General features: G+C 35.1%; 1 protein-coding gene across 5 annotated transcripts in view; it reads right to left on the minus strand.

Moving 5' to 3' along the window:
- Nucleotides 1-8,570: 8,570 nt before the first annotated feature.
- Nucleotides 8,571-23,375, minus strand: part of LOC131427278 (nuclear receptor-binding protein homolog) — a 162,386-nt gene continuing 147,581 nt past the window's right edge. For 4 of the 5 annotated variants that reach the window (XM_058590315.1, XM_058590317.1, XM_058590316.1 and 1 more), the window contains exons 10-12: nucleotides 10,558-10,677; nucleotides 10,272-10,479; nucleotides 8,571-9,310 (exon numbers count right to left, since the gene is read on the minus strand). In XM_058590315.1, coding sequence (XP_058446298.1) covers nucleotides 8,955-9,310; nucleotides 10,272-10,479; nucleotides 10,558-10,677 — 684 coding nt within the window. In that variant the 3' untranslated portion in view covers nucleotides 8,571-8,954. Of the gene's footprint in view, nucleotides 9,311-9,585; nucleotides 10,097-10,271; nucleotides 10,480-10,557; nucleotides 10,678-23,375 lie in introns of those variants that run through there. The other variant, XM_058590319.1, reaches the window with a different exon arrangement.

Raw genomic sequence — 23,375 nt, forward strand, 5'->3', positions numbered from 1 at the left:
CCTATAACGGATGACTTCTCATCCGTAATGTTGGCAACAATTCAAAACATTTAATCCGAAATGTTGGCAGTGTCGTTATCATTGTAATTGATAGGTCGTTTGCTCGTTTGGAACTGAAAGCTGTCATTCCAAACGATCGGCTGTCGTCTCTCTGGTTAAATGCACTCTATAGTCCAATCCACGTGCGAATGTGTTGGTGTGGCTATTCTCAGCAGTTGAAAGGTTAATGCTAGTGTGAGTATGTCGAAATAACCCAGTGAATTTTGTCGAGCCGCATCGTGTCAATTATTGAAGACATATATGCAATAAAAAACACTGTAATGCCAAGAGAACAGTTGAGAACGACATAAAATCGTTCATGAAACTCTATATCACGTAATGGAACTGTCTTCTACTTGGTTCATTAGTTCATAGCTTACGAAATTCTGTATGCATTTTTCGCAGTGTATGATTATGAGTCAAAAATGTTTTACCTCAGTGTAAAATTGAACCCACAACAAACTTTGACTTCGGTTCGCACACATTCTAATTTCGTATATGAATAGATCTGCGCACTCTGCATTGGTGTGAGTAACTGAGACGTCAAATTGCTCAATTATATGCTCGGTCAGATCGGCATAATGCGGATAGCCTTTTATCAAAGACATCATATTAACAAAATATCCAGTACTCGCATTTCCCGAACAAAACATTGGCAACATCCTTTTTTGCAAGCATGGCGCCCGCATCGAATCTCATATACATATAAGTAGGGAAAAGAAATGTCAAATTCGTGCGCGCCAAAATAGCAGCACTGCGCACCCATACAATTGACATGATATGTTGAATGTGACGCCGTGTGATGGCGTTGCTGAACTGAAGATTGATGTCGCTCCAAGCTGACAGGGGCTTCTATCCTTGTACCGTGTTTGTTCACACCAGCGTTCACACCATATCTGCGTAAATCTCCGTACACTGAAATAAAAATCTTTTTTATATTCATTAGATTCGTCATATGAATCGTATGCATCGTATAACTCATTGAAGCCATATGGAAATTTATATTTTTTATTAAGAATGTACATGATGTCTAAATTAGTGTAACAATAATGAATTGATAAGCATATCACATACAATTTATATGAAAACTCGATAGAACTTATCCCATTTCATCATGTATGTGGTGAGTCCTCGATATTCATCAGCTGCTTCAGGCAGTTCACCTGGGATTTCTGCATCATAAAGCAATTTATAATCGCAGACACGTTAGCTCTTTCAACTCCTATTAAGGATATATTTACGAATCATGAAATAATAAGGTATGTTGCATTTTTTTTCATTACTGACTAGTAAAATGATTTATTTTTATTTAATAGCTTTGGCATCACACTTCTTTACCGTTAATATCAGAAAGTGCTTCCAGGGATTCACCAGTAGTAAAGCTCGAATCCTGAAAGAACAGCGCGATAACAGAAAATCACCGATAGACGTAAGTGTAAAAACGAAATTATTTTGAAATGATAAAAATAAATAACAAAGTTTTTATAATAATGCAACTATCTTTTATTGCAGCTTTTAATTCCTCTTAATATAATAAGCCCATTGTTTTTAACAATATTGCATATTCGCATCACTTGTTTAATGCAATAGTAATCATTTGATCTATATATTACTGGTATATGGAACTATAATGGCATGCATTAAAGGCTATTTATAAATGTTATACAACAAGCCGTATGTTTTACATGAATCTATCTATATAAATTCTGATTGAATACAATATGCACTTCATAAATTGTCCCAATATATGTTGTGTGATTATCTAATAGTTGTTATAGGGGGTGCTAATACATTTTATTGAGTCTGGAAATTCCATTTGCTATATGAAATTCTTATGAAAATAACTTCAAGAAAAGTATTATGTTTTATATGATTATCTTATATGTTTGACATGATATTGATACACCATGTAATTTTCATTGGAATTTCCAATAGTGCAAATATATTAGAATATCATATAATGTGAAAATGAGAATTTAGCTCAGTGTAGATTTACATAAAAGTACACACGACAGACGTATGTGAAGTAAAATTACAATTTGATGTTGTTTTCATATAAACATATTTCAACATATAGTTTATGGAAATCACTCTAATGCTAGTTCCATTGCTTCTACAGTCAGCTAAAATGCGTTGTTTTTACTGATTGTGACATGTTTTCTAATTGAATATGTATTTCAAATATGAATATTTACTTAACACAATTTCTACATATGTTCAAATCATCTTTCTCAAGTGGAAATTTATATGAAAAGTATTTATATGAAAACCACTTGATTTGAAAAGTCGTGATTCAATTTATATCTATATGTAAAATAAAGAGACATTCATTCAAAATTCATATAGAATCTGGCGTCATAAACATTTCTTATCATTTTGAAGTGGATGTCAAATTAATGTACCATGAATTATCTAGAAAATCGAAGGAAACAATTAATTTTTCTGGGGAGCGTCTAACACTTTCGAAAAATCAGATTTTTTCTTTGTAATTGGCCATAATAAAACAATTCAAGAATGTTTTGTCAAATTTTCAAGTCAATCGAAGCAAAACTCTTGGACATGTGAACCGATCTTTTGCCTCTTCGCAGTACGAGATAAGGCTATAACTTCCATAGTTTTTTTCTGGGCCAAAATGCACCCTCATAAAGCTTCTTTTTTAACCCTTTCACGACCATAAGATGTCCAGGACGAAATATGTCAGTACAACACAATATTTTAGTTATTTTTGGTGGGAAGTAAGAGAATCACCCCTATTCTGTATTTCGATCGAATCGGATTTTGTCGAACGAATGTAAAAATTTGCATTCTCTTATTCGATCGAGTGATGGTTTTGTGTGTAAAACTCAAATCGATCGAACTACAGAATGCCAAATTTTGAATTCGATCGAAACAATCCGATTCGAACGAAATACAAAATCGGGGTGAATATCATCAGAAGAACATAGCAGGGTGCATAAGTTTTCTTTAATTTCATGGAGAATATTTTCCCTATGATCCTCAGAAATAAATAAACGTCGAGTTGGGCTTATTATATCGTAAATTAAATTAAAATTTAATGATTTATTGCCTTTCATTATCAGAATAGTAAAATAATTAGTTAGTTATGGTATTCTACAAAACGATTTCGTGTACTTGTTTAGCACAAGTGGACGTTGCACATAACACATTTATTATGTGTTCTATTTTCTATACGTCGTGGAAGAAATACTTTCCAGATGTAGGTTTGAAACGATATCATTGACGATTATTCAGTTGAATTGCAGTTTTCAATAGGGCGTATAAGCAAGTGACAGTTTCTCTTTAATCACTCTCTCTTTCGATTATTGTGATGCGATTGAAAAGATTTTCTTTGATTCTATTCTGTTTGAAAGTCGAAAGTTTCGGGTATCATTTCATGCAAAGAGTTGAATGATAAACGTGAAAACCGCTTGGTAATTAATAGAAGAGTAAGTAAACAAAGAGAAACTGTCATTTGCTTATACGCCCTTTTGAAAAATTAACCGAGATTTGTCAATCCCGCATGTACATACAAAAAACGAATCTTAAGACGAGGTAAATGAGATTGAAATATGGGTATGTTTGGAAGTGAAAAAGCAATGTTATTGGCAATAACATTTTTTAAAATTAGTATATTTGGAGGGGAGTGACTTATTGCCTTTTATATGTACTTTTTATTGAAAAAATAAAATCAAGACGCTAAAAATGTAGAACCGATTCAAAACGGTTCTGCCAAGCTTGTATGGCAAGAATCCGACAGAAACAGAACCGTTTATAACAGCTAGACGAAATTCTGTGCCGGAAACGGTTGTTGCATTGTTGCCAGACTTTTGCCGAAATACTGGCAGAATTCCGGCAAAAAGGCTGGCAGACATAGCCAGCCGCCTGGGGGGAAATCTGCCCGCCGCGTACAAGTGGGCTTCCGCTAGGTCTAGGTTCAGGTTCATATCTAAGTGCAGGATCAGAAATTCAGGACTTTTATTCTGATTCTGGATTATGGAACTGATTTTAAGACCTTGGTTCTGGATCTGCATTCTGGGCCCGGGTTTAGGAACTGAATTCTAAGCTAGGATTGTAGAACTGAACTCTGGACTTTGGTATTGAATTATTTACCAGCATTCTGGAATTGACTTCTAGATCTAGATTCTGGATCTGAATTTTGGAACTGAACTTTGAACGTGGATTCTAGAACTTCCACTCCAAAATCAAAGTTTTGAATTCAATTCCACAATGCTGTTCATTTAGTTTCAAATATTAATTCCATAATTCAGTTTCAGAATACGGGTTCAGATTTCAGTTACAACATTAACATCAATATATCAGCTCCAAAATTCAGTTTCATCATCAATGTCCAGAATTAAGTCCAGTTCCAGAATTAATGTTTATAATACAAAACCTGAATCGTAGAAATAAATTCTGGACCTGGATTCCGAAAATTAATTTGGAACCTGGGGTTCTGGGTTTGGATTCCTGGCGCTGGGTTCGTCATTAGCTGGAGCAGGCGTATCTCTTTGTACAAGGGTGGCAGATGATGGTTTCATTGATGAAGGCGTTTCATAGTGGTTAAGCTCTGTCTCATAAGTACTACGTCGTTTGAGGCTGGTGTAACAAGAAGATCCATTGTCTTTGGATGTTTGTTTCCACTTTTGTTAATTAGATTTGCTAATTTCGAACTTGTTCTATTGTTAAAAACTTAATATTGTTCCTTGTTTCTGTCGTTTCGGCCGTGAGTGTATTATTGATTTTCTCGGACGAGGTATGAAGGTGAACTGTAGTTACATTCATTTGCTCGAGTTAATTTCATTGGTATTTTTTGTCAAGTAACAACTAACAAAATATAAAATTCAAAGACGGATAGAAATTCTAGATAGAATCAGTTATAAATTTAGATAGGCAAAGCTAGACTAGGCAGGCTCAAGATCTAGTTCTTATATTATCTGTGCAGTTCAGCAGTACTGTTTACAAACAAGCTTAAACAAAAATCGAAGAACACATTTCATACAATCATCTTTACACTTTGCAACTAGTCACTTTTATTCAACAAATCTCAAAAACGTAAATGCTCTCATCCAATTTGTCAACAGACAAACAAAAAAAACTCTGTTTACAAACAGTACTGCTGAACTGTCAAAATGTGTTCATACGATTGAGGTTAGCTGTGACGGTAAAAAACCTAATTACGCGATCTGGTTTGTTTGGATTTCAGGACCAAGAAATAAATGGTAAAAATAGAAGCAATGTGATGATATTCAATGAAAAAAACCAAATATTTATAATTATGATTATGATGGTAAGGGTGGCACACTTGCCCCTCTGGCAGTATTGCTCCACCTTACCCTATTGTGTCTGTTGGTAGACAACTCTCGGTTGATTTTTCAAAAGGCCGTAAGAGCAAGTGACAGTTTCTTTTTGTTTACTTCCTCTTTCGATTATTGTGATGTGATTAAAAAGATTTTCTTGGATTTCACAGTTCTGTTTGAAAGTCGAAAGTTTCGGGTATCATTTTATACAAAGAGATGAGTGATAAACGTGGAAACTTCTTGGCAATTGTTAGAAGAGAAAGTAAACAAAGAGAAACCACAGACTAACAGACAGGACACTCAAATTTGATTCTTCAATCATTTTAACGGTCATTTCGAATATTCCATTATTTGGGACAGTACTCACATGTGTCATGATGGCGCCACGTTACCCTATCAAAAACATCATGTCTGTCATCTAGACTGTCTTTATTTTTTTCATTTACCAACAGAGTTGCCATTCATACAGAATTACCTGTAATGTATTGATTTGTATACGTCCATGCGAATTTCATGCAGGATACAGATTTAATACATATTGCCAAAGATAAACTGAAGATTACAATGTTCCATACGTTTCATTGAAAAATGTTGGGTCAGTAATCGTGAACCAGTTGGTTCAGTAATAATGTAATTTTATTGACCCTCCGTTAACAAGCGTCGACTAGTTCCGACAAAATGCCATGGAAACAATACAAGTTAGAAAGGAAGCACACATATGTTTACATTCAGCATATAATGATTTCTTGCCAAAACTGATGCTTCATGGGATGAGGCTATAACAAACTAAATAAATTCTAGACAATGGTTCTAAGTAGTTTTCACTTTCTTATTCTAAGAATCACTGATATAAAGCGAAATTTCTCAATATCGTTCATACTGTAACTTGATATTTTTCCAAACATAAACAATCATTGTCATAGTTACGACGCATCTAGTGATCAGACACTTGTTGTTTTGCTTCAAAATACTCAAATTGACAGTGAACCGAGCTCATCGAGGGGTCCTATTCAAATGATACCTAAGAAATCGCAGACTACTCTATCTTGAGTTTATCTTTGATATTGCCTAACATACATAATTGCGCCTACTTCTCATCCTCCAACTCAATAAAAAATCGAACCCGTTTTGTTACAATATTTACTTGTTTCTGGTCTGCCGCCACTTAATTTCGGGTGAAAACTACCAACACAATAAAAAATAGTCTAGATGAACAAATTTGAGTCGAATAAATGGTTACCCTCCAACATCAAGAAAAAGTTAAATATATTATCAACGTAATCCAATAAATCATTGTGACGATTCATTTTCAAATATTTTGATGAAATCAGGCATTCCTGCAAGCAGCTGATCGGTGTTGACAAACGAGGGGAAACCAACTAGTAAAAAAACTTTTACATAACACAAGGGGTGTACAGATAGTAAATAGTTCGCGCAGTACAATATAGGTGGAACTAGTGCATCACGAAAAATAATTTTTATTAGAATTTACTCATACTGTCATGTCTGTTAGTCTGTGGAGAAACTGTCACTTGCTTATACGGCCTTCTGAAAAATCAACCGAGAACTATCAGTGTTTTGTACACGTTGAATTTAATGCGACTAAGGCTGTGAACCATTTCGTGGGTAATTTTAACTTTTGGTTGAAATCTAACACTCGAGTGGTTATTTTATTGTTGTCAAAAATAACTCTGCTCGAAAGCATGGTTATTTTTGACAGATAGATGTTTATTTTTCGACACTGAAAAAAATCTTGCAAAGAAAATTCTAATATCAATTCTTTAGTCGAAATTATTTCCAGTGCAAAATGAACCCAAATAACTTTCCATCCGTCAAACTTTGAAATGGGCCGCAGTTTCAGTTAAATTTAACTACTCGACACAAAATAACCACTTAAGTGTTAGATTTTAACCAAAAGTTAAAATTAACCGCGAAATGGTTCACAGCCTAAGTATTTGATAAATGCAGAAATAATGCTAAGCAATAATAAAAATGTCCAATCGCAATTTATTATTTACATATATATGCTTCATAACTTTCATTTTTGTGTCTATTTGAACTCCCAAATATTACGCTGGTTGGCTCAATTTAATCGTTCGTTTAATTTTTATTTCCGAATCCTTTGTTTCTTAATAAATTGTTAAAGCTTCTAACTCGGCGTTTTTACACTGAATAATCTCGTTCATATTTCCACCTCCCAATATAAAGCACAACCGACGGCAAACAGTTTCAGCTACCGAGACAATTTCTCATATCATTTATGTACAAAATGAACAACAGTGGACCAAAAACACTTCCTTGAGACAGACAAAACCATTTATTCGAACACTTGAGAAAGAATTGCCAATTTTAGTCATTTATCTATTTGACAGATCGCTCTCAATTCACTGCAACACAATTCTTCGTAATCCGATACTTTTTGCATTTTCGCTCTGTCAATTGTCAACAAAAATGCTATTTCAAAAACAAACAAAAATGCAGCGGTGCATTGTCTGGTTACCAATTATAAAGAATTATTAGCTCGTTGTGTTGCAAATGAAAACGCCTCCAGTTATAAAATCGAAGATCCAAATTTGTCGAACTGGGCTATTGAGGACAGGGACATGGATGTGATAAATAACATTGAAACCAGTCGTCCACAGTTGTGACGATTTGTGAGTCAATTAAAACTCTTAAGCCACGCAATATTTCCCCGGTTCAGTGTATTTTATTTTCTTATTTTTCTTCTTTCGCGATTGTGTTCTTCTGAAAATTTTTCTCACCTCATTTTTTTTGTTGTTGTCAATTTTCATAAATAAATTCACATCATACACTATTTTCGCCTTTTTGGTTGCTTTCTTTTCAATTTGCATATTAAATTCGCGCGCTTTGCAGTTGCTGATAAGCTGACTTCTCCATTGTTTTCATAGTTAAATGACTATTTGTATGTAACTGACCGCTACCTTTCTCTTTCGTACCTTTGCCCGTTGTGTTACACTTCGGTGCCACGATCACGCAACCAGGTATGCATTGCATTAATGTACTCTATCCGGAAGTAGGATATTTGCGCTCTGAAGTTGCTTTATATACCGATTAAAAAAAGCCTACTAGTCAGCGTTTTGTCGAGTCTTATTTTCTGTTAAAAATGGCTGCACTGCTATTTTCATGCAGATGATGACTTGGATTAGACATTATTAGTAATTACACGAGAATAAGTTTTGCTTCTGATCCGACTGAGACGATTGACTATGATGATTGATTAGAGGTTCATTGTTTTTTTTTCGTTATATGAATTCCCTAAGGTTTGTCAATTTTGTGAATGGCTATTGTATACGAATTCCTAAAGAAATAGAATTCTAAGCACAACAAACAAACCTCAAGCGCAGTTTTAATTTCATAATCCTTACTTGTTTACAAAAAAACAATAAAGATCATTTCCTTTTCCTGTTGTCTATTTACTCTCTTCAATGGCATGATTAAGTGTACGTATGTCAGTGGTTTATTCCATTTAATTGTTGGTTTTTATGTAATTACATAGCAATTCATTTGATATTTTTGTCGCATTTCAATAATGAACAAAACAGAAATTATGCTTACTTGGTAGAAGTACTTTCAAGACAATTGTATCCTGCGGTTTTATTACTCAGTAGCCTCGTACGATTCGATCGTCTCACTAGGACACAGCTCGCCTTCCGGAACAATGGAAGTTCTTAAGTTTATAGACCGATGCGTCGGATGCATCGAAAACACGACATTACTGTCTCCGTGATCCAGCGTTGGCTCAGGACACAGGTCGGTGGCATCTTCGTCTGCTGTAGCAGCTTCTAATGCTTCGAGTTCCTCGTCGTGTTGTTCGCGAGCTTCTTCTGCGTCGTCCAAGCTGGCAAACAGGGCCGCATCTAAGCTATTTACACTGATACCGGATGTTTCCATAATGACCGGCATCGTGACTAGTAGCGAATCCGTATCCGCTACTTTCCAGCCACGTTCCAAACCTGTGAAGAAAAAAATGGTCAATTAATATCCCATTGCATCAACGTACGCAAGTCACTGGTCCATCGCGACACCTTACTGCTTTTTTTTAAAGTAAAATTCAGACAAAATTCTTCTAGCATCGCCGTATGTTGAAAGTTTTGCATGCAACAAATTTCTCAGGGGTTTTGTGAACATGATAGAGAATCAACAGAGACACACAAAAACGTCAAAACCATAAATACACTTAACAAAGGTGAACCAGAACCAAATTGAGTAGTAAAAAAAAGAGACGAAATTTAAAAAATATAAATATAAACGTGTATATTTCTTCTGCATGTCTTTCTTTTCGTCTATCGCTATTTTGTCGTATTTTCTGTATTTCATTATATTGAAAACAAGCTTTTTACAACTTTTCTCTGGCCTGATATGCATAGTGATCGCCAATATGTAGACAGTTTTACTTATTCTCACACTATTATTGGTCGTAGTTAATCTCTGGGTATCGCTTCATGTAGCTCTCTAATATTTAATTTTCGTGTCGATAACATTCATAGCTACTCGATCGATGTATGGGGCGCACCACCAAGCGACAGCAATGTGTTAGGATCATTTCACTCGGGATTTTGCAGATGGTCAACATATTATAGTATGCGTTACCATCCGGCCGGTGCTGATAGTATGTTCTCAATCACTGGTTTTATGTGCGCTGCGCTGCTGTGTCGATCTAGACAGTATAAACATTATGGTTTCGCTGGCAGTACTACTAGCTATTGCAGATGGCTGAGCCGGAGTCAATTAGAACACAACTGGAAAAAATCGTACAGGAACAGGAACCGATAAAAAAAGATACACAGAATAGACAAAAGAAAAACATGGGCGCAACGGACGACAACGAAAATTACAAAAAAAAAATTGGTGACAAAACACACGACAACTATTCGAGTGACAGGTTTTCTAGTAGTAGAAGGAAGGATTACTAACTGGCCGAATTTACAGGAACATGATGGTGAAGATGATTGCTGTGGGACGCTACCGTATCCGAGCCAGACATGCCACTGCCATCGGAGGCCACTAGCCGCTCGCCGGCTTGGGCGGCTGCCGATTGCATTTTTGCCGCTGCACCCAGCAGCTGCTGCTGTTTATTCCGAAGAGTGTCCTCGATCATTGTTGCTAGCTTTTCACGATCCGTCTATAGCAAAAATAAATAAAAAAAAGCAGAAAAACAAATTATTCAAATGTTTCATCCAAATTAACTGGTTCGTCGTACTTCATGAATAAATCCTAAATGTACTAGTTCATGCGAAAGCGCGACGGCAGAATCATCCGGTGAAATAGGACATGTTAACTGTCGGTTCATCTTATCTTCCATCCTTAATAGTATTGTCATCTGCAAAGAAAAGTGAAAATTATTTAATGTTTTTTTTTTCCAAATAATTGATGAAATGTATGTTAGTTATTGCGAGTCCTTATATACGAGATGGAAAATGATCCATGTTCAATGCCTCTAATAAAGACTGTACCCGAAAATAGAGTTACAGAGGTAGTTTGGCCAAATTTGGGATATATTTTATTTTGGCCTACTTTGTAAAAATATCCACCAAATGTTGTAATATCTTCGAAAAACCCTTCCGCAATAGGTAATTTAATGTGATTAGCCACAGAGAAAAATAATTACAAAAAATTCATTTTAAGTCGGATATTATTGAAGTCCTCGAAGTAAACACATATTTGCTATGGTTTTGCAAAGTTGGTTTATTAAAATTCCACTCCTAGGATAAATGCCGCACCTTGAACCTAACCTGTGCAACACTTGAGCCATCTTTCTTTCACATTTTCATACACTCTATCTTGAATTCTTGTTTTTGTAGACCTTCCTTGTTTTCCGGGACACATTCATCAGAACTTTTCTATCGGGTGAAGTTAAAGTGAGTTTGACGGATTTGCCTCCTTCGGTACAAAAATAATATCGTTGGCCAGGTTCGCTTAATGGAACGATGTCAAATCCGACCCAAACGGAGTATTCCCATCGTGGGACCGCAGAAATGGTGCCGTAGGGATACAAAATTCTTTCTGTCTCGCGAAATACTTCAATTTTCACTGCATGAGCACGATACGATTTGCTCACTAGTTGAAAGTTTCACTGCAAGTCCGAACCCATTTCGATAACAAACATTGCACTCTAGACTAGTTTTTCCCAAAGTTTCGTCAATTTTCTCCATGCAATAAAAAGTCTTGCACAAAAGAAAGTGTTGCATTTTGTCGAGTACAATCTTAATCAGAGCAAAATCAGAACTGGTATGGAAACTTCGTTGGATTGACGAAAATATGACGAAAAAATCAAAGCTGCTCATCAATCCGACAATATTTTCTCTTTAGAGAGAAACTGTTAAATCAAGTTATCAAGCCGAATGGATTGATGGTGTTGACAATACTTTGGATTGACAATAATATTGTCACGTGTAAGGACCGCTTATGACAAGACGAAACCAAACTAACGTCTTCAGGGAGCATCAGCGGAATTTCAATTCTCATTTTTTCATCGATGTATTGAAAATCTGTGACGCTTGGCTGTAAAGAGTGGCTAAAATATGGCTCTTTGGAAACCAAAACTACTATAAATTCGAGCACCAACAGGTAAAAGTCATTGTGAAATCTTTTTCTGTCATTTTCCATTCTCAAAGCTTCGGTTGAATATCGACACTGCACACTATAGGATTTTCACTGAAAACCACAAATTACTGAAAGGGTAAATGAAAGAAAGTACACAATTTTGAAACTAGAGCATGCTTCATTTAGAATTGGAAACAAACTTTTGCTCATATTGTGGCGCACTTGGTGGACGGATTTGGAAGTTCTTGGCGCCCACGTGTCGGGAATTTTGTCAGCTTCACGTATGATTTTTGACATTCCGCAAATCGACTGTACTTTGTAAACAATCAACATGGAAGCCGAAAGAAGGGAAAAAATTGTGCACAGTTATTTTAAAAATCCATTGTGGTCTGCATCTAGGCTAGCTAAAAAGGTGAAATTGCCCAGAAATACCGTATGGCGCGTTATCAAACGATATAAGGAAACATTGACGACGATTCGGAAACCTCAAGCCATTCGTCGGAGATGAACTGTCGACCGGAAACTGCGTGATAAGATTTTGAAGACGATTAAGAGGAACCCTAATCTGTCGGACCGTGATTTGGCCAGAAAATTCGGTGCTGCCCATAGTACCGGAGAACTCAACTCCGGGAAGGAATCAAGTCGTATCGAGCTAGCAAACAGCGAAATCGGACCATAAAACAGAATAGTGTGATCAAAATTCGTGCTTCGAAACTATATGACCAGGTGCTGACCAAGTTCAACTGGTGTCTTCTGCAGCTGTTTGGCAAAAAAAACGAAAGTTTTCGTTACAAATAAGACAATGACATCGGAACTATACCAAAAAGAGTGTCTCCAAAAACGAATTTTGCCGTTCATTCGATCCCACGACCATCCCGTAATGTTTTGGCCAGATTTGGCAAGCTGTCATTACAGCAAAGTCGTTCAAGAATGGTATGCAGAGAAAGGGGTCCAGTTTGTTCCGAAAAACCTTAACCCACCCAACTGCCCCCAGTCCCGTCCTATTGAGAAATACTGGGCAATCATGAAGAGGAGATTCAAGGCAAAGGGAAAGGTTGTAAAAGACATCAATCAGATGACGACCTGGTGAAATGAGATAGCTAAAACGATGGACGAAGAAGGTGTGCGCCGCCTAATGAGCCGTGTTACAGGAAAAATTCGAGAATAACGAGAATGACGAATAATTTTATCCGTATTTTTTCTTAAAAGTTTGAAGAAAACGCTACATTTGTATAAAAAAGATCTTGAATTCAATAATAAATAACTGAAATACAGGCAATTGTCTTTGTTCCAATTCTATTTGAAGCAAGCTTTACTGTCCCGCCTATGTCATTGACTGCACATGGATTTCGTTCTCATAGTTTGCAAGCGAAGCTGAGAGTGACAGAAATTTCTTGTCATTTTCGACTATTTTGAGTCAATGAAAATGACTTATATGAGCTCTAAACAGAATGATGAGAGCTGTTTGTTTGGAATGACAGCTTTGTTCTAAACGAACAAACGACCTGTCAAATAAAATATGAAGCTAACGGAACTGCCAACAATTCGGAAGAAATGTTTTGAATTGTTGGTACTCTAATTTATATTACTGCCATCCGATTTGATTACCAGTGATCATTGAATTTGCACCAGTCGTACAGATGATTAGACAATTGTTTTCATCTTCAAAGCATCATAAAACATTCTCACTCAAATGACTTTTTAATAGGAACTGAATTTCTTAACATTTTCCATACCTTTGAACATTTTTATAAATATAAATAATAGAATAGCTCAAACATCGAAAAATTTTCCGAAGCGCAGAGGGCCTAGTTTCATATATACAAATATTCCAATTATTGACTTATCTAATAATTTCCGAAAATTCGTATTAATTACATAATGGCACACGGGTCGTTTGGCTTAACGCAGTGAGATACAAATATATTAGTTGAGTATTTCTTTCGGCATCTGTGCCGCCGATGTGCCAATTGATCTGTTGAGGGTTTCAAAAAATATTAAGCCGATAATTATGAATTTTCCAAATTATTTTTTGTATTTTATGCTAATCGATTTGATGCACTATACAAACAGCTAATATACACAACGATAACAACGGCATGAAACTGGTTATTTGGCATACCACAGCGAGGACAAGGGCACTTTGGCACCTTATGCCAAACGGCTATTCTATCAAACGACTTTATATTACACTAAGGTCTCTTTTTACACGGTGGTTACGTACCGTGATAAAAAAATCCGTGTAAAAGAAAACCGTGTTAATTGCGGAAACCGTGCAAAAAAACCGCGTGGAAAATTTAACGTAAAAATTTCAAAAACCGTATATTTGATTATTTGTTTGTTTTGTTTTGGATAAAATGTAACTTTTGATAATTTGAAGGGGAAAAAATGCTTATTTTTTAATTCCCAAATTTATACAAGGTGCACATAACTGTGAAAATTTAACTGTTGTTTCACAATAAAAACGGAAATCTAAATAAACAGCCAGAGGTTACGAGAAGGGTCCAGTCATACTTGATAAAACACATTGGATGATAAATTTAAATTAGAACACTTAGAAAACGCGTTGTACGACAAGAAAATTAATCCAAATGGCTCATGTCTTCTGTATAATGTCAGAAAAACGATAATACTTTCAAATTAGAACGTTCGACTAAAGAAGTGCTATTAATACCACCAATACACTTTCACTACAAATCAAGCTTGAGAATCAGTTCTTTTCAATTCCGAAGGTGCGATGTGTAGTAAACACTAACGATCTTAACAGTCATTTTCAACTAAACTGAGTGGGAACACATGGGTATTGGATGAAGATCTGTGCACGCAGAGACAGAATTAAAGGGGATGAATATAAATCAAATTAGAAAAGGTATTACTAAGTGTAACGCTCGTATATTTTTTTACGAAAAACAGTACATTTGGCGTAAAAATCAAGGAAATACAGTACATCGACTTTCAAAATACAGTACATTTTACAGTACACTTTTTTCTAAAAATAGTGAATACAAAACAAAAGCAAATAAATTTGATCAGCGTCTTACGAGGAAAACAGATTGAAAAAATGACATGCGAATACAACTATGTAATGAAAACCGCGAAAAAGCCATCACAGAGATGGGACTCGAACCCGTAGCAAGCCAAATACGGGTAAATCGTTTTACCTATTGAACTATCCTGCATGTGAGACACACATAAAAACAGCCTAAATGAACATAAGAACCGAGCATGTTCAGCTGTGCTCGGCCCCTACGGCGTTCATTTCTCAATAACAATCCCTCCGCTAGGTGTTTCAGCCCTCAATTAGTCCGTTTTTTAGTATGTTTCACATGCAGGATAGCTTAATTGGCAAAAGGATTTAGGAGGATAGGAACTATTTTCGGGTTCGAATACCGTCTCTACGGTTGCTTTTTCGCGGTTTTCATTACACAGTTGTATTCGCATATCATGTGAAACTTATTCAATACGGCTCTACGTCTTAACAAGACTAAACAAATCGTTCAAAGCAAGTTCATAAACTCAATTATTTTTATTTCCTTTTTGGGGCATTTTAAAATTCTTCAAAAACTAAAAAATGTGCGAAAGTAATAACAACATTTTTTGAGAAGCGGATGTTTTTGATAATGATTTTGATTTAAAGTATATTTTCATTTTGGTTGAGACATTTTTCTTTATCTTTAATCATCAAAGTTTCGCTTGATTGTTGTGACGCGCTCTGAACAATTATGAATGAAAAAAAATGTGTGTATTGTTGTTGTGTTCTCATTTACATTCGCTACGTGTTGATCGAAATTCGATGCGTTGAAGATTCAAAATTCTGTATTAAACTTTAGTGTGCAAAATACAGTACAAATTAAAATACAGTAGATTTGAGGGTAGAAAACAGTACACAGTATTTGAGTCGAAAATACAGTGCAATACTGTAAAATACAGTACGGATACGAGCGTTAATTATGTGTCATGCTGAAGCAACTTATTTCGTCGGCGTAAATCATAATACCACTAGAGCTATATCATTCAAATGGGTATGAAATACTGTACTGCTCGATATGATGAAGAGTTGAAGTAAATTTGACTAGTTCTTCAACGCTCCGAAATTCTCGATGATATCAATGACGATGCTGACATCATACACCACAACTGAGCGGAAAAGACGTTGTCGTGTAATTTACGACAGGGGTTCAAGATCTGAAGACTAATTCATCATTTTATGGAACGACAGTCAATACTCCCGTGAATTGTTGAATGAATGATTTTAGTTAACTTTCAAACTTTAAATTAACTCTCATAATCGTTTTCTTACAGACAACCTGTTCCTTTTTTTTTTAAATTTTTCCAAAAAAAAACAAATGACAGTTCTTTTTAAACTCTCATGAGAAACCGTGTTAATTGCGAAAAACGTGTAAATAAAAACCGTGTTAATTCCGGAATCCGTGTAAAAAAAGCCGTGTATAAAAAAACCGTGTAAAAAGAGACCTTAGTGTATACCAATTGACCATATGCCTAATGATCAAATACCAAATGACCTTCGGCGAAATGGGGCATAACCGTTTTAAAAATTAGTTAACTCATTTTTTGGGGCATAACATGTTTTAAAAATTAGTTACCTCATGGTATTTGTATTTGTATCTCACAGAGTTAATGCATATACAACAAACCACAGATTGTTAAATTCCGTTCACTTTTAATTTAATTTTATTTGTGTTTTTAGTTTGAAGGTTTTGGCCAATATTTCCGGTACTTCTGGAACCGAAAAAACCGGTTCATTTTTCCATCAACTAGCAAAACCTATAAATGGGAAGTTTTCTGCGAGTTTCGAAGAGTTCTTGTACGTCACCTTATAGTTTCACTTATCTTCGTATAATATCGGAAGCGGAAGTCGGATCTGGATAAAATTGAACAGCCATCCATGGGACTATAAGACCTTTAGTTTAAATTTAAATTAATGAAAATCGGTTAATCATATCTGAGAAAACAAAGGGAGTTTGAAGTGTTCAATCACTATTTTCGTTTCAGTTTTCGTGTGTTTTGGATCATCATTTTAAATATCGGTTTAAAATTTCGTATACTAATTACACTATGATGCAGGAACTAAAAATCAATTCTGAACAATATTTCACAGCCACCTATGGAACTAAACTCAAATCTTTTTTATATGAGGTAATATCTACCGCATAAAAAATCGCTTTAAATCGCATAAACCTGAAAATTCGTACAAAAAACGCTAGCTGAGAAAGTTCGCTTAAAAAACTCGTGTTGTCTCTAAACAAAAAATTTTCCTTTTGAAAGTATCGACTTTGGGACTGAGTTTTCCGAAATCCATAAATGCAATGAAGTCAATGGGTAAATTTTGAGAATTTCAAAATCAAAATTTTTTTGAAGCCATAATTTTTAGAAATGCATGAAAGTCGAGATCTGCTGTTGTCTTGAGAAAGTCCCAGGGAGTCGGCTTGAATTTTGTTTTGAATAACACTAGATCTCGACGTTTCGTGCATTCCTAAGATGGAAGAAGAAAAAAAATTAAATTTTCTTAAAAGATACTATTTCCGGTACCTCTAGAACCGGAAATCGGACACTGGTATAGACGAAGTTAGATTAACTGATCAACAACCAACAAGAACAGTTAATTTGAAGAATTAATTAATCAGTTTTCAGAATCTTTTTTCACATTTTTAATTACACTGTTGAATTTAAAAATTTTACTCTAATCACCCTGTAAGTCGAACCTGGATAAATTTCAGGAATATTCTATGGAATCCTAAAACTTTTTACTACAATTGAATCTTAGTTCATGAAAATCTCTTCAGTCATTTCGTCCTCCGTACCAATGAGAAATGTCGTTTGCATGGACCGTGTTGCGAATTGAATTTACAATGGGACTAATATTTCGAAATTTCCTCTCATTTGGGTACATTTGGCGGCATAAACATTTGAAATTTTAACTTTTGATTGTTTCTTTCAATCAGCAAGATGCAAAATTTGTCATTGATATTGGTAAAACTCAGTTTCGAAAAATACGTGCGAAACTACAGGCGCTTAAGTTTAACAAATTCTCACACAAAGCATGTTTTAGAAAAAAACGACACTAGGGAACAACTGAGAAGTTGAAACTAGTTTCGTTCGGGACGTCAGTTTTGATATTACACTAAGTTGTAATATCAAAGAAGTGTTTTGCAAATAGCATTAACTTTACGTCTGCCTAACGGTTTATGTTGAACCGTCAGGTCGGAGGTAGCAGTTCAACATAAACTGCTACGCACTGATGAGTCTAAGACGAAACGTAAAATCAAATGAACTGAGAATGTTTTCAATGATTGAGCGCAGAGGGCTTTTGACACACGTTGTTTTGCAAATCAAATAAAATAACAATTGTTCCACTATATTCCTGAATACTTGTGGTAAATCTTGTATGTAATATGTCCGAGGTACATACCCGGATTCACATTCCTGTTCGGTATTATTGATCAGTTGACATTGGCATGCAGATTATAAGTCGGAGTTGAAATACGATTAGAGCAAAATCACTCTAAATTCTTGATCTATTCTGAAATAATCTCACCTGATCTAGCACAATCCATCCCTGGAACCCACTAATACCATACACTCCCTTTCAAATTTTCTAAACTCGATAGTCCCGTGCAATCCCTCATAGACGTTTCAGCACCCGCTGAATCTTATTTGAGTTCAGGAAAACTTTAGAGAGATTTCCCCCTAGGCCTTCAATCAAGTATCTTTATACTTTATTTAATTGAGAATTTATATGTTTTCTCTGATATTCAAGCCCAAAAAGTCTTTGCTTCAGCAACTTCAATTCATTGAGTTGATATGAGTTGGACATTACAAGCATTGTAAACATCAGTTTCCTGAAAAAGTGAATAGAGAACTTCTATTCAACTTGTCGTTTTAACACAAAACCCAATAAATTTACGTTCCTATGGATGCACATGAAAGAAGCGTAGCATTTCACTTAAATTTTTAATTAAATCAGATAAAATGAATCATATCCCTAGCTTCACCGTTAATTTAGCGTGTTCATAGATGCAATGTTCTGTCATATCCCAAGTAATTACGGCTCGTTTGAATTTACGTCAAGTTTAAATTTTATTTTTTTGTAAAAGTATAATTGACGATACGACCTCCCACTCGAATATAAAAACTGTTTCATGAATTTAACTAATCCTCAGTAACTAGAAATGTCAAAACGAAATCTTTTTAAAATAAAATGAAACGGGGTACTCAAACAGATAAACCATTGTTTTACGAAAAATCAGTAACACAGTTGAAGGATTCGAAAGAAATATAAATAGAACAAATTTAACAAGCACAAAATATCCTTGGAAATATCTTTATCTACGGTTTAGTTTAAGAGTTTGCTAACCAATGTGGACATGATCTTTCTCTAATATTAGACTTTTGATGCATGAATGAACAAAGCTGATTACCTGATTTGCATGAAAAATCAGCATTTGCTGCCGCATTGGAACAAGTCGAGTATAAGTCTCTAGGACTTAAACGATGAAAGGCCACTTGTTCCATAAAGATTAATTAGGAGTTACGGTAACTGTTATTTCTTAAAACAACAATATTTCTTACAGCGTTGCCAGTTTCGAACACTTTTCATATAGTTTCATTTTGACATTACAACTTACTTAAGCGGAGCTCAATTTGCGCAAAGAGGAAAGAACTTCATTGAACACTTAAAAAAACCTTAAACAAACGAAAAATTTTTCAGATTTTCTGTGCAATTTTACTTTAAAGTATTCTTTCCAGTTTCAAAATCATCTATGAGGAGCGGAATCAGGAATCAGAACAAATTGGCTCAAATGGCACGTTCCCCTTGATATTTGGAGATTTGTGCTTATTTTACTCTCAAGTATTCTTTCCAGTTTCAAAATCATCTATGAGGAGCGGAACAGTAATCGTATATATTTATTTTAAACCAATTAAGGTTTCGCAAAAAAAAAACAAAATTCGAAGCAAACTTAATTGTGATAAATTAAAATTACGAAAGGTTATTAGTGATTTTAGTTCTTTCAAAAAGGTCTAGTTTTTGGAAGAATGATCAACAAAAAAAAAACGCGAAGCATTCGTTCCGCAGAGCTTGAAAATTGTTATCTTGCTGATTTGTTGTCCTCCTATGTGGTGTTACCCCTCAAAGGTCAACAGAAACTATTTAGAAAACAATCATTGCATTGTTGAAAACATTAGAGCAGTTGGTTTACATCTACTTACAATATAAAACGAAAGTACTATTGATAGAGGGCGATGTGTCTCCGGATCTTGACTCTCTGTCGATTTATTAATTTGTTCGTTACGACGTAGATCACCATGAACTTATGTCGTTTTCGCTTGAGAAAACTGAAAATGACCCAGAGTAGTTTCATCAAACAAACACTTTTCACGAAACTGTATTGGGTTCGCACTTAGCAACGTGGGTTTAAGCAAACCTGATATAAAACCAGATTCGAAACTCACTCTATTTTCAGTTCAACATCGTTGAAACTAGGTTCGAAACTAACTTCAAACAAACAGTTTGACAGCAGTTAGAGTGGAAACTAGGTTAGGTTTGGCATTGAACGAAAAAGACATTATATTACCTTTCATCGCACTGGAAGACTGATGAATGAAATGGCCGAAAGAAAAATTTCATTCATCAGGCTTTTTCTGTTTTGGTTTCCTGTTCCTGTGATCGAATTTTAGTTTCGTGCAGAAATCAGACTTATTCCAATTAGCATGCATGTGAGAACAACACCATCTAAATCATCAAGTCAAATGAAACTATGCCTACATAAAACGTTGGTCAATCAGTCTGACAGATAGATGGAGTCATTAATATAAAAAACCCTTCTAGCGTTCTATAGAGACATTCTTTCGACGTCATTTGTCAATACTTTAGGACATTTGGTTAATTAGAGTGTTACTTACTGAGCTTTCAGTGATGCTACTTTTGGAAAATTTGGAACAATGGAGAAAAAAGCATTTCGTGTGTTGATAAAACAGTTTTCAATGAAAAAAGGACTCAGCAAGAAAATAAATAATTTCATTGGTGATTAAACGTGACCGTGCAATACATCGATGATGCACCACGCTCTGGTCGTCCAAATAAGACTGTTGTTCCGGAAATCGTCATAAAAGGTCATTCCATCGTTATGGAATATCGAAAAGAGAAGTTGCTTCAAAAAGTTAACATCGTAAAGATATAAAAAGGAAGTGAATTTACCATTTTGCATGTGTACATGAAAATTGTTTTTGCAAAGTAAGTGCCGCGTTTTCTCACAGTTGATAAAAAACAACTTGCCGTTATTATGGCAAATTTCCATGATTTGAAAATCGAATTGCTATCGCATCCACTATATTTGACAGTTTTTGCCCCTAGCGACTGTTTTCTGTTTTCATTAAAAAAAAAAACGCTTGCTGGAAATAGATTTGCATCGAATGATGGCATCGCTGCATTAGTGTTTTCAATAATCGTGGCATAAAAATGGTGTGGAAATATTGGAACGCCGCAGGAGCAGAGATAATACATTGATGAATCAAAATGAAAATCGGCGAATGTTGTTTTCTTTGTCAGACCGGGATCTTTATGACCGACGTGTTACGTATTGTGGTGCTCTTCTTACCTGAACATACCAATGTTCAATGTTCTGTTTTCAATTATAAAACACATTAATTGCAAACCAACCGTTATAGTTATTTTATTTGGAATATTTTCCATAGCTTTCTAAATATTGTTGTATGTATTTGTAGATGCATTGCCAGACGAATTGATTACATTTGGTGTTGAGTCATTTTTGCAATTTTCCGAAAGTATCGAAACACTGCTCAGAAAGTGTTTGGCCCATCGATGCAAAGAGATAGTAATCGGATGGGGCCAGGTCTGATGAGTAAGCCGCATGTCCAATCACTTCCTACTGGAAACTTCGGGTCAATTTTTCGCAATTTTTCGACAAAAATCGTTCAATTGTTATTGGTAGCGAACGCTGTTAACAGTTTCACCATGCTTCAGAAGCTCGAAGTAGATCCCACTGGTTTGCTCCCATAACACTTACAGCATGATCTTCCGACGATATCGATGCTTCACCTGGAGCGTTCAGGGTTTAAAATAAATGCAGGAAAGACTTTTTTTGTACAGTTAATATCACTTCCGGTTCTCAATTTGTCTCCGGTCAGTTTATGCTGCACTTTCCACACTCCTGAACCATTTCTATGGCTTCTAGGCGTTTGGAAATTACTTGCTATTGAACTCCAAGGACCAAGCTGTCGTTGCGTTTGCGTGTCGTCTTCACCCAATAATGCTTGCTGGAAACCATGAAATAATCTCCCTTTGTCGGAGCGTTGTTAAGTTAAGTTGCGATCACTCAAATTCAAAAACTAGAACAATATGTCCAAATTTGAGTATGGATTTGAGTAAAATTTGCTCAGGCCATGAGTTCTCTAGCATTTATTCATACAATAGAGTAAGCGGTGAGTGTTCAAACATTTGAGTGAAATAAATACTTCTAGCAGTTCAGTGCGTTTTCTTTACCGGAATATTCTTATCGAATTTAAGGATGCAAGGATATGTCGTTTTACATTGACATTTCTAGATCTGGTTTTTGAACCCATCAATCATAGATGTTTTCATAGAAATTTTGTGGTTTCAATTATGCTAAGTGAGAAGTACAACATAAGGATATCAGCATCGTTCAATTTCGACTCCAAACCAGTCAAAAGGAAACGGTTTGAATCACTTTTCTGGGCTTTCCATTTACAAGAAAGAAGAATGAATAATATTGAAAATAATATTTTTTCCATATTTTGAGTAAAAATACTCAAATTTTGAAAGCTTCGTCTCTTAACTCAAAAATGAGTAGATAGATGGTAATTCAAGAGTAGAGTACGTGCACTTTTTATGAATTTGAGTAGTGTGTCACTCAATTTTAAGTTATGTTGAGTGAATCGCCTTCTTTAAATTTTTGAAACGCCGTTTCACATGTTCGAATTTTTACAGCACTGTAGAACAAAAAAATAACAATGCTCACAATTTGATTCATAGGCTTATCTTTGTCGCGTGGTGAAAACTGATTGAAAGATTTAATTTTGACATATTATTTCTTTAACTTATATCAAATCATTTTAAATCACCAACAAAGGTCAATAGATTTCACGCGGAACTTGATTGTTTATTATGTTCACTTTATTATTTACCGAGAAAACTGGTTAATTTGTTTTTGTGTTGATTTGGCAGCCGGCTACCGAGAAAAATTGTTATCAAACAAACAAGTATCTATGTTATCTTTGTTATTAACATTGTAATATCAACGGATCTTCGCAATAGTTGGATTTTATCATTTAATTTATAAGCGTAAAAGACAAGCAATAACATGGAAGAAAATATATCAAATTAAACTTTTCTCAGAATCTATCCGGAAAATGATAAGTTGGATGAAGTTTAATGAAGAGATAATTTAGTTACATAGAGTAATCAGATGTGAAACG

The sequence above is a fragment of the Malaya genurostris genome, chromosome 2, assembly GCF_030247185.1.
Source record: "Malaya genurostris strain Urasoe2022 chromosome 2, Malgen_1.1, whole genome shotgun sequence".
In the NCBI taxonomy this organism is placed as follows: domain Eukaryota; kingdom Metazoa; phylum Arthropoda; class Insecta; order Diptera; family Culicidae; genus Malaya; species Malaya genurostris.